The 16,371-nt window shown below is 43.9% G+C and overlaps 1 protein-coding gene and 1 long non-coding RNA gene across 2 annotated transcripts; one reads left to right on the top strand and one right to left on the bottom strand.

Moving 5' to 3' along the window:
- The first annotated feature begins 2,588 nt into the window (after window positions 1-2,588).
- LOC120686815 (receptor kinase-like protein Xa21) lies at window positions 2,589-5,944 on the top strand. Its single transcript, XM_039969023.1, has 2 exons — window positions 2,589-5,396; window positions 5,494-5,944. Exons 1-2 carry the CDS (start codon window positions 2,636-2,638, stop codon window positions 5,892-5,894), a joined length of 3,162 nt encoding a protein of 1,053 aa, XP_039824957.1. The 5' UTR covers window positions 2,589-2,635; the 3' UTR covers window positions 5,895-5,944.
- LOC120686816 lies at window positions 4,483-14,105 on the bottom strand. Its single transcript, XR_005680387.1, has 5 exons — window positions 13,909-14,105; window positions 13,683-13,806; window positions 5,838-5,952; window positions 4,808-5,758; window positions 4,483-4,622 (listed from the first exon to the last, which is right to left on the bottom strand). It is a non-coding gene; the product is annotated as an uncharacterized LOC120686816 (long non-coding RNA).
- Between the last annotated feature and the right edge of the window lie 2,266 nt (window positions 14,106-16,371).

Here is a 16,371-nt window from a genome sequence, read left to right as displayed (position 1 = left end):
AGGTCTCAACAATCCATGGACAAAATCTACTCTAAAGAGAGGAACAGAGGGAGGGAGACACAGGGGCGGCGGCCTGGAGAACAACACAATTCACGGACGAAATACACAAGCCGCAAAATAACCTAACACAAGTGAAGGGGTATTTATACCCGCGGGACCGGTCTGACAGGTACGCTGGACCGGTCAGACCGGTTGGTTAGACCGGTCAGACCGGTGCCAGGGACCGGTCAGACCGGTTGGCCTGCTGCACCCCCTGTACACGTTCTCATCCGACGGCCGAGGTTCTTTCTTCGGAACGAAGTCTTCTCCACGATGCCGCAGTCTTGATGAAGATCCAGTCCGCGGTTTTGGAGGGTCCGCGAAACCCGGGTAGGTGGCCGGTTTTGAGAAAACCGCCAAAACCTCACGCGCGGGAAGATTCCCGCCTCCACGCCGTGGCCCTAGACGCCGTTCCCGCCTCGGCCTTCTGACGGCCCTAGACGCCACCCGACGCCCGTCACCTCCTCACTCGCAGCGAGGCCCTAGATGCCGTCGACGCCCGTCACCTCCGTCAGTCCCGAGACCGACACCCGTGCCTCCACGACTTGGCGTCTTCAACCGCCGTCCGCCTTCTTGGTTTTGTGATGCAAACCAAGAAACCCGTCTTCCGTCGCCGCTTGCGCCCTCGATCCAGGAGTGGACACCACAGCTGCCGCCCGGTCCGAGCTCCGGTCCCGGCTGCCCTTCACCGCCGTCCACCGCACGGTCCATCGGCCACAGCACCTCCACGGCAGCTCCCCGTCGACACTCGACGCCCGTGTACCTGCAATCCAAAGACCAAGCGCACGATCACACCGCACGGTTGACAATTCACTCACCACAAGCAGGATAGAGTACTCAACATTTCTAAAAAACAGGACAACATTGTCAAAACCGAACAAAGTTGGCCCTTGGATTGGTTTTAAATGTGGTTTTATTTTTTTTTAAAAAAAATAAAAAAACCTAATTAGATAAAAAAAATCAAAAGTAATTCATTTTAAATTAGAGAAATATGAAACTAGTATCAATTTTTTTAAAAAATATAACCTATCTATTATTGCTCCATTTGAATCTTAGTTATTAAAAACAATAGGTATTACTAAAAGAATCATAATATTATAAACATAAAAATGGATCTGAATAATTAACAAGTATTGTGCCAATAGATAGGTTATATTTTTAGAAAACTTTTGATATCCATTTCGTAATTTTTTGACTTAAAATGAATTACTTATGAATTTTTCTTTAAAATTGAATATTTTAATTCTCACAAAATGGAAAACCACCTTCAAAACCAACTAAGGGGCTAAATTTGCCCGGTTTCAATAGTTGGATGGCCTTTGTTATCCGGTTTTGTAGTTGAAAGTTAAAAATCAGATTTTTGTGATAGTGAGTGTGTAAACTGGATTTTTCCCAACTAATTTAGGTCATTGTGACATCGGAGTATTAATATAAACTAATAACAAAACTAATAGCACAAATGATGGCGATTCGCGAGATGAAACTATTAAGCCTAATTAATTTATAATTAGCATATGTTTACTGTAGCACGATATAAGCTAATTATGAACTAATTAGTCTTAACAGATTTGTCTTGTGAATTAGCCCAGAGACTATGGAATGTGTTTTGTTATTAGTCTATGTTTAATACTCCTAGTTAGCGTCAAACATTTCCATGTGATGGAGACTAAAATTAATCCCCCGTGTCCGTTCCAAACGGTGATGAAAAAAAGAAAACAAGGACACCACTGTCGTCACTACTAGAAAACAAGCCTTAGGTCCACCCCAAAAGTACCGCTATGGAGATGAACCGGTACCGGTTCATCTCCATACCGGTACTTTTGGGGTGGATGAAATTTATGAATGAGCCTTAGGTACCGGTTGGTATTATCAACCGGTACCTAAGGCTCTCCTTAGGTACCGGGTGGTAACTTTTATATTAGTACCGGATGGTACCACCAACCGGTACCTATAGACGAGCCTTAGGTACCGGTTGGTGTTACCTTAGGAGCCTTAGGTACCGGGTGGTACCACCAACCGGTACCTGAGTCTCATTCATTGGTTACTTTAAAAGAAAAATATCTCCTTCTCGATCAGAACAACTGTGTAGCTGAGATGGTAAAGGAGCAATGTGCGAGGCTAGAGGTCGCGAGTTCAAGTCCCAACCAAAGAGAATATTTTGCGTGAATTTTGAAGGCTTAGGCACCGGTTGTTTTACCCGGTACCAAAGACTGCCTTTGGTACCACTTTGGGGGTACCGGTTCAAAAAACCGGTACCAAAGGCTTCTTGCAACCGGTGGCTTAAGCCGATTTTCTAGTAGTGCGTGTGGAGTGTGCGGAGACTGATGACCCCAAGTCATGCCGTGTGGAGTGTGCGGAGACTGATGACCCCAAGTCATGAAGTCAAGCCAAGCCCCCACATCTTTAATATAGCATATATGATGGCCTGTGACCACGAGATCCACTATAGTTATATATATATATATATATATATATATATATATATATATATATATATATATATATATATATCAAGCAACGTGACCTACCAAGCACTTCAACTTATCGCCGATCCATCGCCCAGTGGCACACTGGCACCAATACACACAAGATCAGCATGGCAATGCGCTCAATGAGCTTGCTGCTGCTGCTGCTGCTGCTATCCTTCTCCGTCTCCATCTCGACGGCACCCGTGGCTGCACAAGCCGACGACGCGGCTGCACTGCTGGCCTTCAAGGCCGCGGCGGTCGGCGACGGCAGTGCGCTCGCCTCCTGGAACAGTAGCAACGGGTTCTGCAGCTGGGAGGGGGTCACCTGCGGGGGCAGGCACCGGCGAGCGGTGGCGCTGAACCTGTCCTCGCACGGGCTCACCGGGTTCCTCTCCCCGGCCATCGGCAACATGTCGTTCCTCAGGACCCTCGACCTGAGCAACAACGGGCTCGTCGGGGACATCCCCACTAGCCTCGGCCGCCTGCGCCGCCTCCAAAGCCTCAAGCTGAGCCAGAACGCCTTCTCCGGCGAGGTCCCCGGCAACCTGACCTCCTGCACCAGCCTAGAGTTGATCAACCTCAGCTTCAACCAGCTCCGGGGGCCTGTGCCCCGCGATCTCGGCAACAGGCTGACACGCCTCAGGGCTCTCCGCCTGTACAACAACAGTCTCACCGGCTCCATTCCGGCGTCGCTCGGCAACCTATCGTCACTTACCGTCCTAGGCCTCTCGTTCGACCAGCTGCGCGGCTCGATCCCGCCGAGCCTCGGAGGCGTCACCGGCCTCCAGTACCTCGTGCTCGGCTCGAACCTCCTCTCCGGTGAGCCCCCGCAGTCCCTTTACAACTTGTCTTCGTTACAGCTGCTGGAGTTTCGGGCCAACATGCTCCACGGAGCCATTCCTGCAGACATCAGCAGCAGGTTCCCCAGCATAAGCTTTCTGAGCTTTGCTGTGAACCAGTTCGCCGGTCCTGTACCTGCTTCAATCTCCAACCTCACCTCTCTGCAAATACTCGATCTCATGAGTAACAGGCTTAGTGGGTATGTGCCTCGAGGGCTAGGGAGGCTGCGATCTCTGCAACGTGCTCTCTTGGGTTACAATAGGCTAGAGGCAAACGACAAGGAAGGCTGGGAATTCTTTGCTTCCATGTCAAACTGCAGCATGCTCCAGCAGCTAGAAATCCACGGCAATGCAGCTTTCACTGGGCAGATACCACACTCGATAGGGAATCTCTCTGCAACACTACAACTCCTTATCTTGCAAGACACTGGGATCTTAGGAAGCATTACCTCGGCCATTGGCAATCTGGTCGGCCTCCAATGCTTTAGTGCGTGTGATACTTCTATATCCGGAGTGATTCCAGATAGCATCGGCAAGCTGGGAAACCTGATTGAACTATTTTTGTGCAACACTAGCTTGTCAGGCGTCATACCCTCATCTATCGGAGACCTCTCAAAGTTGACTACACTATATGCATACAATAGCAACCTGGAGGGCCCGCTTCCAACAAGCTTAGGGAAGCTAACGAATCTAACAGCCCTTGATCTGGACCAGAACCATTTGAACGGTTTAATTCCAACAGAGATTTTCAGCTTGTCTCTACTTTCCACAACCTTGGACTTATCCTACAATTTACTATCAGGGCCCCTTCCTTCTGAAGTTGGTCGCTTGAAGAACCTAAATTACTTGGTTCTATCAGGAAACCAACTGTCTGGCAAGATACCTGAAAGTATAGGCGAGTGCATCGTGCTGCAAGAACTTTGGTTGGACAATAACTTATTCGAGGGAAGCATACCTCAATCTCTAAATAATATAAAGGGGCTTATACGACTTAAACTGGATGTGAACAAGTTGTCTGGACCTATTCCTAATGCCCTTGGGACTCTCCATAGCTTGCAAGAGTTGTACCTAGCACATAATATCTTGTCAGGGCCAATCCCTACGCTCCTACAAAATTTGACATCGTTATTAGAATTGGATATGTCCTTCAACAACCTGCAAGGGGAGGTGCCTCAAGAGGGGATTTTCAAAAATTTCGGTAACTTTTCAATTAGAGGGAACAACGAGCTCTGTGGTGGAATACCTCAGCTTCATTTAGCTCCATGCCACATGAGATCTGTGAAAAAGAATAGAAAAAGGCAAATAAGGTCGCTTCAGATAGGTTTTGGAACAACTAGTGCACTCTTGCTCTTAGCTTTTGTTATTGCTTCCATACATTTTATGCACAACAAGCTTAAAAGAAAGCAGAAGAGCCCATTCGAACAACTAATAGTTGAGGAACAATTTGGAAGAGTTTCTTACCAAACAATAGCAAATGGAACAAATGGATTCTCCGAAGACAATTTACTTGGTAAAGGAAGCTTCGGAGCGGTATATAAATGCACATTTCAAGATGAGCAAACTATCACCGCCGTGAAGGTTTTTAACCTTGAACAATCTGGATCCAATAGAAGTTTTGTGGCTGAATGTGAGGCACTGAGGCGGATGCGCCACCGTTGTCTCTTAAAGATCATCACTTGTTGCTCCAGCATCAATCAGCACCATGAAGAGTTTAAGGCACTAGTTTTTGAGTTCATGCCCAATGGTAGCTTGAACGGTTGGCTTCATCCGAAATCTGGTATGCCCACTATAAGCAATACTCTAAGCCTAGAACAAAGGCTAAACATTGCTGTTGATATCATGGATGCATTGGACTATCTTCATAATCACTGTCAGCCACCAATTGTTCATTGTGATCTCAAGCCAAGCAACATTCTTCTCACAGAAGACATGAGTGTTCGAGTTGGAGACTTTGGCATATCTAGAATCCTTCCAGAAAGTGCAAGTAGAACTCTGCAAAATTCCAATAGCACAATTGGACTAAGAGGCTCCATTGGCTATGTTGCACCAGGTAACTGAAACTGATTTGATTTTGTCCTTGATCATTATTCCTAGTTCCTATATAAGCATGGCATTCTAATCAGTATTTTTCTTTTGGGCAATTATAGAATATGGTGAAGGTTCCACAGTCTCAACTCTCGGAGATGTTTATAGCCTTGGCATATTGCTTCTTGAGATGTTCACAGGAAGGAGCCCAACAGATGATATGTTTAGGGATTCAATTGATCTACATAAATTTTCAGAAGATGCTCTTCCGGATAGAATCTGGGAGATAGCTGATGCATCAATGTGGCTCCACGCAGATATTGATCACAGCACTAGAAGAAGCATAATAGAGAATTGCTTGGTTTCTGCCATTGCCCTCGGAATATCCTGCTCAAAGAAACAACTTAGGGAGCGGGCGCTAATACAGGATGCCGCCGTTGAGATGCATCATATCAGGGATTCATACCTCAATTTTGCCCGATCTCATATGGTAGAACATAGAGGAGTAGCAATAACTCTGTAGTGATTTGTGCAACGATGAATAAAGAGCTGAAATTGGGCTAGATGCCTGCAGATGATCACTAAGAAAGAACTGCAGATGCATTAAGATGTTTAAGCTCTCTTAGTCTCTTATTCTTTTATTAGCATTTGGTTACAAACGTATGATATATATCTGCAAGCACAGAGGGCATTTAATAATGTATTAACAAACAAAATATATAGCATAATTATTTATCAGAATGCCTTTTGTAAAAGAATATTCAATGAGATGAATAAGGCCTATCATTACATTATTAACAATCTGCAGTTGTTTACATCAGATTTATAAAAGTTATGTTTTGTAACATGTCATCAAACAGATAAAAATCTATAGTTTTCCAGTAATTAGTATGAGTATTTTTCTTTTGGCAAATGAAAAATGGCTATAAGATGTATGAGTAAAAATGCATCCCTATGGAAGAAAGTATCAGAAACCAAAATATTCCAGATCCCCTGAACTAATTCATGCATCTAGATTCAAAATAGGAGCAAATCAGAAGGTAGTGGGGCATGGTCCTTGACTGACCATGCCATATCTGGTTGTTGGCATAACTTTCTGAGAATGGTATTTCTATGGAACAGCACCAGAAAAGTTAGAATGAAAGAAAAAAATAACTACTAACTAGGAATTATATTTGAAGCACCTAGATAGAACAACAGCAATGGCCATTCTGTATAAAAAGGTAAATAGCTTCCTGCATGTAATTTTTACGAAACAGTAATAAATTTCACTACATAGTACAATAGAATCATGGAAAAGTACTCAGCTCACGTGTAGAATGAAGCAGTTAATATTTCAGATCCATGAGTAAAAATAGTTCAAGAGGCACCACCACAACTCATATCAAAACCAACTCTGACAAACACCCAATTGCCAACCTACTACTACCGACCTACCAGGAAATGAACTCTAATGGTCTTGACGCCCTCAAAGGTGGATACCTTAAATATGAAATGTTAAACAGCGGCAGGGCGTACCATTACGATATACAGCTTACGCCTCACTGCACATTCTCAAGATTAGATAGGCTGGGTTCCTCTGTAAGAACTCAGTTCTCAAAGCTCATAGCCACACTAGAGAGCTACGAACTCAAATAAGGCACAACTGCAAGCACCAGCACCACAAATTTTGCATCCAACAACTAAATAAATACGTCAATCATGATTCATGACAAATAGCTGCTAAAAGTTTCATATCACCACATATGACATATTCCATGCAGGCACTTAACTTTTATCTTGAACAAAACAGGAACAAAGTTACCACAGAAGTTTCGAACAATAACAAAGCAGGCAATATGTGGAGTTCAAACGAATGCACTGTGAGACATGGGAATTAATAAATATTCAAATCCTGTCACTGGGTTTACTCAATATGATCCAAGTGACACACCAGATGAAGTCCAGTAGCCCACGATTTATGGTATGATCATGACAAAAGAATTCAATTAAAGATACCAGTTAGATGATAAAAAGAACATTAGAGTGGATGGGAAGACATTGTTGGATTGATCTCTTTCCTAATAGGTCCAACGGCCTATTAGGCCCTTAATCCGCGCCCTGATCGGGGGCGCCCAACCCTTAATGGTTGGTGGGCCCCCGCTGTACAGCGCCAAATAAAAAGGGGGTGAGGGGCCGGGGCACTCGACACGAGGTTCGCCGCGCCGCCAGTACCCTCACCTACATTTCCTAAACCCTAGCCGATTTAGAGGGGGCGCTGGAGCAGCGGGAAGACTCACCGCCACCGCCATCGACGCTGATCCATCGGCGTCGCTGCCACCGTCCTCGACTCCGACGCTACGCCCACGACGCCTCTGCACCGCTCGTCGCCGCCCTTGAGCGGATCTCCATCAACGAACCTGAGATGGCCGCCGGATCGAGTTCAAGTGCTGGTATTGAAGGTCCTCTACCTCTCTTTTTCCCTCTCTCCCTCTGTGTACTTCATCTTCTAGATTTAGGATCCCTTTGTACTGATGAAAAGGAAAGAGAAAGAAACACCCACTCGATCCGTGCACTAGTTGATCCTAGAAGTTTTAACATTGGCATCAGAGCCAACACTGAGTGTAGATCGAGATGGTAGATGTGGATTCGAACTCGAATCGAAAGAATCAGAGAAAGAACAGAGAGAATCGATGGCAAATCGAACTCAAAAGTGAAACCCTAACCCTAACCCTAGAGATGAAAGGACGTGCGACCTACCTAGTCTGCGCGTCACTGCCGCCACCGGTGCGCGGGACGCGCTTGCGCCGCCGCTCGCCGGACTTCACGGCACAGAGGAGCCGCCGGCTCGCCGCTTCGGGACGCCGGGGTCGCGCGCGCGGGGCTCGAGAGCATGGCTCCGTCCACGGCCAGCTCGACGGCGGCGCGCTCACCCTCTGGCGAGCGCGCGCGCTGGCGAGCGCGCGCGCCGGCGAGCAAGCCGCGGTGGCGCCACCCCGCCTGCTCCGCCCGGCCACCATGGCACTCGATCACCGCTGCGTCGCGTGGAGAGAGAAGGGGGAGGGAGAAATGCCGCTAGGGTTTCGGGGAAGAGCCGGCGTCGCCGGTTTTGATCCCGCGAGGGTCGCGGCCGGCCGTCGGATCAGATCCGACAGCCGAGAGAGCTCCACGGCGTCCCGGGCCGAATGAGGTCCAGGTGGGCGAGCGCGCTGGGCTGGATTGGTGGCCCGCCCGTTGGCTGTCGGGCCGAAGGCCTGGCGCGGCGCGCCGCGGGCCGAATTCGTGCTTGGGCCACATGAACAGTAAAAAGATTTAATCGTTTTTCTTTTTTCAGAAGCATTTTCAATAATATTTTCTGAATGAATTTGTTTATAGTTTGATCTCCATTCAATTTTACACCAATGTGTACATTGTTTAGAGATAAAAGTCCATAGTATTGCTTCTGAAAATAGAATTTTTTACATGTTTCCGCTGCAAAGTTTATATTGTTGCTCTCTAATTTAATTCGAACCAACGAGACAATTAAATTTCAGAGCATGTTTAAAGTATTTTTGAGGATTATGGTATTGTTAATTTTCTGACCAACGTTGTTAATTACAATACTGTAATTTCATAGTTCTTGTACATTTATTTCTATTTCTGCCCAACGGTGATATAGATTTAATTGCATAAACAGTTGTATGTTCTATTTTTGACTAACGTTGGAATTATTACATGCAATTGTTGTTATTATGCTCTCACTATTCTTTGAAATTTTCAGCGGGGATGAACTTGATGGGATTCATCAATCACATCCCAACTCTAAAAGGAGACAACTATGGCGAATGGATCAAGAAGGTTGATCTTGCTTTCGTCTGTGGAGAGGTGGATGAGATGATCACCACTCCAAAGCCCACTGAGCCACCGGCTCCAGTGAGAGGGGAATCTGACACTGATGCTGAGTGGCAGGTAAAGGAAAGGGACTATGCTCCTTTAAAGATGGCTTATGATCTCCAAAAGATAAAGTGGAATAATGCCAACAAGAAATGTATGGCAGTGATAAAGAACACAATTGATCCTAACATTTTGGGTTCAATTGGAGAGTGTGATTCAGCTGCAGAGTATCTTGAAAAGATAAAGAACCAGTTTATCAAAGACATATGCCACACAGATCATAGAGCAGTTGATCACAAAGAAGTACTATGGCAATGCCGGTACTATAAGAGATCATATCATGGGGATGTGCGCCTTGATCTCCAAGCTCAAACCAATGAACTTGGATCTCAAGGAAGAGTTTATGGTGCACCTGTTTTTTGTCTCTCTGCCAAAAGAGTTTGCAACGTTCGTTGTAAACTATAACTCACAGCCAGAGAAGTGGAATATGGAAAAGGCAATTGTCATGTGTGCGCAAGAGCAAGATAGACTCAAGAAACAGAATGGTGAGTCTATCAATTTTGTGCATAATAACAAGAAAAGGCCTTTTCATGCTGTTTCTTCCTCTAAAGCCAAAGACAAAGTCCCTATGCCACAGAAGTATCAGCAACAGCGCCCTCCAGCTCAAAATGAGTGCTTCCACTGCCATGACAAGGGATATCGTAAAGCAGATTGTCCCGGCTACTTAAAGATAATAATGGCAAAGAATGGTGAGAATGTAATTTCATTTGTTAATGAATCCTTGTATATACAGTTTTCTAAATCTACTTGGTGGATTGATTCTGGTGCAACTATGCATGTTGCAAATTCTTTACAGGGATTCCGTTCGACAAGGACTACGCTAAGAAGCGAAAGACACATTAAAGTCGCGAACGGAGTACAAGCAGATGTGGAAGCTGTTGGCGATGTCTCCATCGAGCTAGTTAATGGTTTCATGCTTGTATTAAAAGATGTTTTATTTGTTCCTTCGCTTCAAAAAAACTTGATCAGTGTATCACGCTTAGACACAGATGGTTTTGGTTGTCATTTTGCGAATGGCAAATGTGAACTATGGTTTGATAATAATTGTATTGGTGATGCTTTCCTTTACAATGATCTTTATTTATTATCTATGCGTGATAAAGTGCATTCTGTATGTAATGTGAATGTGAATGAATCCTTGTCAGAGAAAGAAACAAAAAAAAGAAAGAGAACTCAAGACACTTCATCGAAATTATGGCACTGTCGTTTAGGCCATATTTCGAGGGGGATAATTGAAAGATTAGTGAAGAGTGAAATTCTTTCTCAGCTAGAGTTCTCTAATCTTGAACAATGCGTCGAATGCATTAAAGGAAAATTTTTAAAGCAAATTAAAAAGGGTGCCAAACGAAGTGCAGGAACATTAGAAATAATCCACACTGATATATGTGGCCCGTTTCCTGTGAAAAGTATGGATGACTATGATTCGTTCATAACATTCACAGACGATTACTCTCGCTATGGTTACATTTATCCAATTAAAAAAAGATCTGAGGCATTGGATAAATTTAAAATATTCAAAGCTGAGGTTGAAAATCAGCTTGACAAAAGAATTAAAATAGTAAGATCAGACCGTGGAGGGGAGTACTACGGTCGACATACCCCTTATGGTCAAGCTCCTGGACCTTTTGCAAGATTTTTACAGGTAAAAGGAATAGTTGCTCAATATTCCACACCGGGGGAGCCTCAGCAAAATGGAGTAGCTGAAAGGCGCAACCGTACACTGATGGATATGGTGCGCAGTATGATGAGTTATTCCACACTGCCATTGAGTCTGTGGATGGAGGCGTTAAAAACCGCCATCTATATTCTCAACAGAGTGCCAAGCAAATCGGTGCCCAAAACACCGTATGAGCTATGGACAGGAAGAGAACCCTCACTGACTCACTTTTGGGTCTGGGGGAGCCCAGCTGAGGCTAAAGTATTTAATCCAAGTATTGGAAAATTGGATCCCAAAACTGTAAGCTGCCATTTTATCGATTATCCTGAAAAGTCGAAAGATTTTCGTTTCTACTGTCCAGACAGACACACAAAGTTTGTAGAAACGAGACATGCTGTCTTTCTAGAAAATGAAATGATAAGGGGAGCATGGTACCTAGAGAAATTGACCTTGAGGAGAAGCGGGTGTATGTGCCTACTCCTATGATTCAAGAGCCATTTTTTTCACTACCTGTTGATGCTGCACCAAAAGTTCCAACATGACTCCAAAGGGAGTATAGAAAGGTTCAAAGCACGACTCGTGGCAAAAGACTTTACGCAAAGAGAAGAGATAGACTATAATGAAACCTTTTCTCCGGTTTCGTGTAAAGATTCCTTCAGAATTATAATGGCATTGGTGGCACATTATGACTTAGAATTACATCAGATGGATGTAAAGACGGCATTCCTTAACGGGGATCTGTATGAAAATGTTTACATGGCTCAACCGAAAGGTTTTGTCGTGAAAGGAAAAGAACATATGGGATGTCGCTTAAAGAAATCCATTTACGGATTAAAGCAAACCTCTAGGCAGTGGTATTTAAAGTTTGATGAAACCATAAGGAAATTTGGATTTAAAGAAAATGAGGAGGATAATTGCATTTATGCAAAGTTCAGAAATGGAAAATTTATTTTCTTAATCCTGTATGTGGATGACATTCTACTTGCTAGTAGCGATGTTGGTCTGCTATTGGAGACAAAGAAATTCTTGTCCTCAAACTTTGATATGAAAGATCTCGGTGAAGCTTCATTTGTTTTGGGAATTGAAATTCACCGAGATAGAACAAATGGGTATTAGGACTATCACAAAAGGCATACATAGAAAAGGTTCTAAAGAAGTACAGTATGCATATGTGCAAGCCTTCACCTGCTCTAATAGTCAAGGGTGATAGATTTGGTAAATTTCAATGTCCCAGGAACCAGTATGAGATCGATCAAATGAAAGCGGTTCCATATGCTTCAGCTGTCGGAAGCCTACAGTATGCTCAAGTTTGTACACGCCCTGACTTAGCATTTGTTACCGGGATACTTGGCAGATATCAAAGTAATCCAGGACAGGCACACTGGATCATGGTAAAGAAAGCTTTATGTTATGTGCAAGGCACAAAAAGCCTCATGCTAACATACAGAAAATCCGATTTCCTAGAGATAGAAGGGTACTCAGATGCGGATTTTACGGGGGACATCGATGACCGAAAGTCCACGTCCGGTTATGTGTTCACATTCGCAGGGGGAGCTATATCGTGGAAAAACTCCAAACAAAGCGTCACTGCATCATCGACGATGTACGGTGAATTTGTGGCATGTTATGAGGCCTCGGGGCAGGTTGAATGGTTAAAGAAATTTATACCTGGTTTAAGAGTGGTAGACAGCATTCAAAGACCACTCAGAATGTACTGCGACAATGAACCAGCAGTGTTTTATGCTCACAACAATAAGTCAAGTGGTGCTGCCAAACACATTGACATAAAATTTTATGTTGTGAAGGAGAAAATCCAGAATCACTCTATTACACCCGAGCATATAAGTACAAAGAAAATGCTTGCGGATCCGCTCACTAAAGGCTTACCACCCAATGTGTTCATGGAACACATAGCCGACATGGGTTTAAGGGAAAGCCTGTGATTTCTGGAGAGTAAAATGACCCAAAAGATAAAGAATTTGTTTCAAAACAGTGATGTGTGTGGTAGCTGTTGAGTCTATCGGTCTTGGACCGTGACGATAAAGCATGCTCTATTCATTAATCTGTGATGGAACAACTAAAGGAAAAAGTTTCAAGTTAAAAGTATAAAGTTAAAGTAAAAGGTGAGATCAAGGGGGAGAATGTTGGATTGATCTCTTTCCTAATAGGCCCAACGGCCTATTAGGCCCTTAATCCGCGCTTTGATCGGGGGCGCATAACCCTTAATGGTTGGTGGGCCCCCGTTGTACAGCGCCAAATAAAAAGGGGGTGAGGGGCCGGGGCACTCGACACGAGGTTCGCCGCGCCGCCAGTACCCTCACCTACATTTCCTAAACCCTAGCCGATCTAGAGGGGGCGCTGGAGCAGCGGGAAGACTCACCGCCACCGCCATCGACGCTGATCCATCGGCGTCGCTGCCACCGTCCTCGACTCCGACGCTACGCCCACGACGCCTCTGCACTGCTCGTCGCCGCCCTTGAGCGGATCTCCATCAACAAACCTGAGATGGCCGCCGGATCGAGTTCAAGTGCTGGTATTGAAGGTCCTCTACCTCTCTTTTTCCCTCTCTCCCTCTGTGTACTTCATCTTCTAGATTTAGGATCCCTTTGTACTAATGAAAAGGAAAGAGAAAGAAACACCCACTCGATCCGTGCACTAGTTGATCCTAGAAGTTTTAACAGACATCTCTGCAGAGTGGAACAGCAATGAACATCAAAGCTTAAGGTTGGACCAGATGAATACCTTGCAAGCTATTTTGGTCTTCTTAAGTGCGCGGTTTGCCAGTAATGGAAGACAGAAACAGAAAGAGAAGCCTACGTGCAGTTGACATCAGAAGAGTAACCAGGAAACAAGGTGGAACATGATCCTGGGATAACAGAAGCCAAACAAGGTACTCAGTTAGTAGGCCTATGTTTTTATGAATCCTGAAACAGCATAAGAAACTAGTACAATGTCAAGCAAAGTTTACCACAGACGACAGGATTTGAAGCTCCAGAGTAGCACTAGAGAAGTGCTCATGCCAGTCGATAGATCACAGCTTCTTACCCATTCTCCAGTTTCCACAGTGCAGCTGAAGCTGAAATTTGGAGTGTCTAAGAGTTTGATCCTTCAGAGCAAATGCATCTAGGAGTATAAGAGCAGGAAATTCCAGGTTTGAAGCACTGCAGATTTTTCACATTTGGACGCCCTCACAGACATTTCAACAAGCAACTAGCAAACGCGCAACACACTTGTTCCAGAAATTTGACATTTATGCATATAATCGTCATCAGTTTACTGCCAGACACACGACAACTGAGCAGTGGGAGTATCGCATTCTGGCAGAAACCACTCATAGAACAAGCACCGTGGCTATTCCGGATCCATGAGCGAACAGTGTTCCAAAAGCATCACGACAATTAATCATAACCGCAGCACAAGCGCACAGAAATCACCATCCATCCATTTCCAGTTTCAATCACTAGTACTACCAGTCTACCACTATCCCTAACAGACAAACGGAGCCTACCTACCACTATCCCTAACAGCTACCATTTACCAACACCACCCACATACTGCTGCTACCACGACCAAGCTAAGATGAGGTGAACCTGGTGAGGAGCGACTGACAGCCTCGGAGACGGCGTGCTTGGCGAGCTCCCGGGGAGTAGGAGGCGCACCGAGGTCTGGAGCTCGCGGGAGCTCAAGGTGAGCTTCTTGCTGCAGCGCGCGAGCTTGGCGGAGCTTCTCGAAGATGTCGTTGATGGAGCCTCCGCCCTCCAAAGCCCAGAGGGCGGGCGGAGAAGGTGCCTGCCCGACTCCAGAGCAAATGGTCCAGAAGCGAAAAATGGCCCAAAACAATTGGACTTGGCCTGCTTGAAGGATTTTTTTCATTTTTATATTTAAAAAAATTAAAATTTCAAAAATATATGGCGGTTTCGAAAAATTTCAAAATTATACCCCTGTCGCCCCCTGCCTGCCTGGGCGACAGGGGGCCTGTCGCCCTCTGGATGGGCGACAGGACCTAAATGTAAAAAAAATTACATTTAGGTCATGGCACCTGGGACGCATTAAACAACGAACTTGTAAAATCGATATAAAATCGTAGAAAAATCGGAAAAATACAAAATCAACTGTTCTGGATTCTATGAAACAAGATCTACAACTTTTGTTATATAAAGTTTTTCATTTGATCAATGTATCTTGCTCTATTTTAAATACTAGTTTAATACACTTTTATTTAAATCTCAAGATCCATCCTTTGGATGCAGGTCACCTTTGGCTAGAGTGTTTTCATATGGTGAGCATAGGCTTGTACAAAATTGGTAGATCCAGAAAACATTTCTAGAATAAATTTTTAAATTAAATCTTGCAATATGTCTAGTTTAAATGGGTTATTTATCCATGCTGCTATACTGAGTTTTAGAAGCCATAACTTTTATAGTACCATTATTTTATTTCCTAAGAGTTATAAAAAAAGTTTGGTAAATTTTAGATAAGCACAACTAGACCAAATGAATTATGACTAAGGTAAATGCACTAAATCAAGAAAAATAGTTCTTGTACCTAGAAAAATTTGAAATAATTCATTTGGTCTAGTTGTGCTTATCTAAAATTTACCAAACTTTTTTTGTAGCTCTTAGGAAATAAAATAATGGTACTGTAAAAGTTATGGCTTCTAAAACTCAGTATAGCAGCATGGATAAATAACTCATTTAAACTAGACATATTGCAAGATTTAATTTAAAAACTTATTCTAGAAATGTTTTCTGGGCCTACCAATTTTGTACAAGCCTATACTTACCATATGCAACACTCTGGCCAAAGATGACATGCATCCAAATGATGGATCTTGATATTTAAATAAAAGTGCATTAAACTAGTATTTAAAATAGAGCAAGATACATTGATTAAATGAAAAACTTTATATAACAAAAGTTGTAGATCTTGTTTCATAGAATCCAGAAAAGTTGAGTTTGTATTTTTCCAATTTTTCTACGATTTTATATCTATTTTACAAGTTCGTTGTTTAATGCGTCCCGGGCGCCAGGACCTAAATGTAAATTTTTTTTTACATTTAGGTCCTATCGCCCAGCCAGAGGGCGACAGGCCCCCTGTCGCCCAGGCAAGGGGCGACAGGGGTATAGTTTTGAAATTTTTCGAAACCGCCATATATTTTTGAAATTTTAATTTTTTTTAAATACAAAAATGAAAAAAATCCCTGCCTGAAGGCTGAAGGGCCCAGGCCCGGTCCCTTGTATTCAAGGCTGAGCCATTTGTATTTTTGACGCTTGTCAAAGTGGGTCCCCGACAATTTAAAACCCAATTTCTTTAGAGAAAACAATTTTAACACTCCTGTCCCAAAAGTCATCTAGTCAAAATCAATCAGTGATAGCTTACTTAGTGCAGCAGTAATTTGTCATGGAGTAGGGACAAGCTTGTCACTCATGCC

This window comes from Panicum virgatum, chromosome 8N, assembly GCF_016808335.1.
Source record: "Panicum virgatum strain AP13 chromosome 8N, P.virgatum_v5, whole genome shotgun sequence".
Lineage (NCBI taxonomy): Eukaryota > Viridiplantae > Streptophyta > Magnoliopsida > Poales > Poaceae > Panicum > Panicum virgatum.
This window is presented reverse-complemented; position numbering and strand designations above follow the sequence as displayed.

Coding starts and splice junctions, on each gene's coding strand:
- LOC120686815 (XM_039969023.1), top strand. CDS start 2,636: ATGGCAATGCGCTCAATGAGCTTGCTGCTGCTGCTGCTGCTGCTATCC. Junction 5,397..5,493: donor CATTGGCTATGTTGCACCAG/GTAACTGAAACT, acceptor GGGCAATTATAG/AATATGGTGAAGGTTCCACA.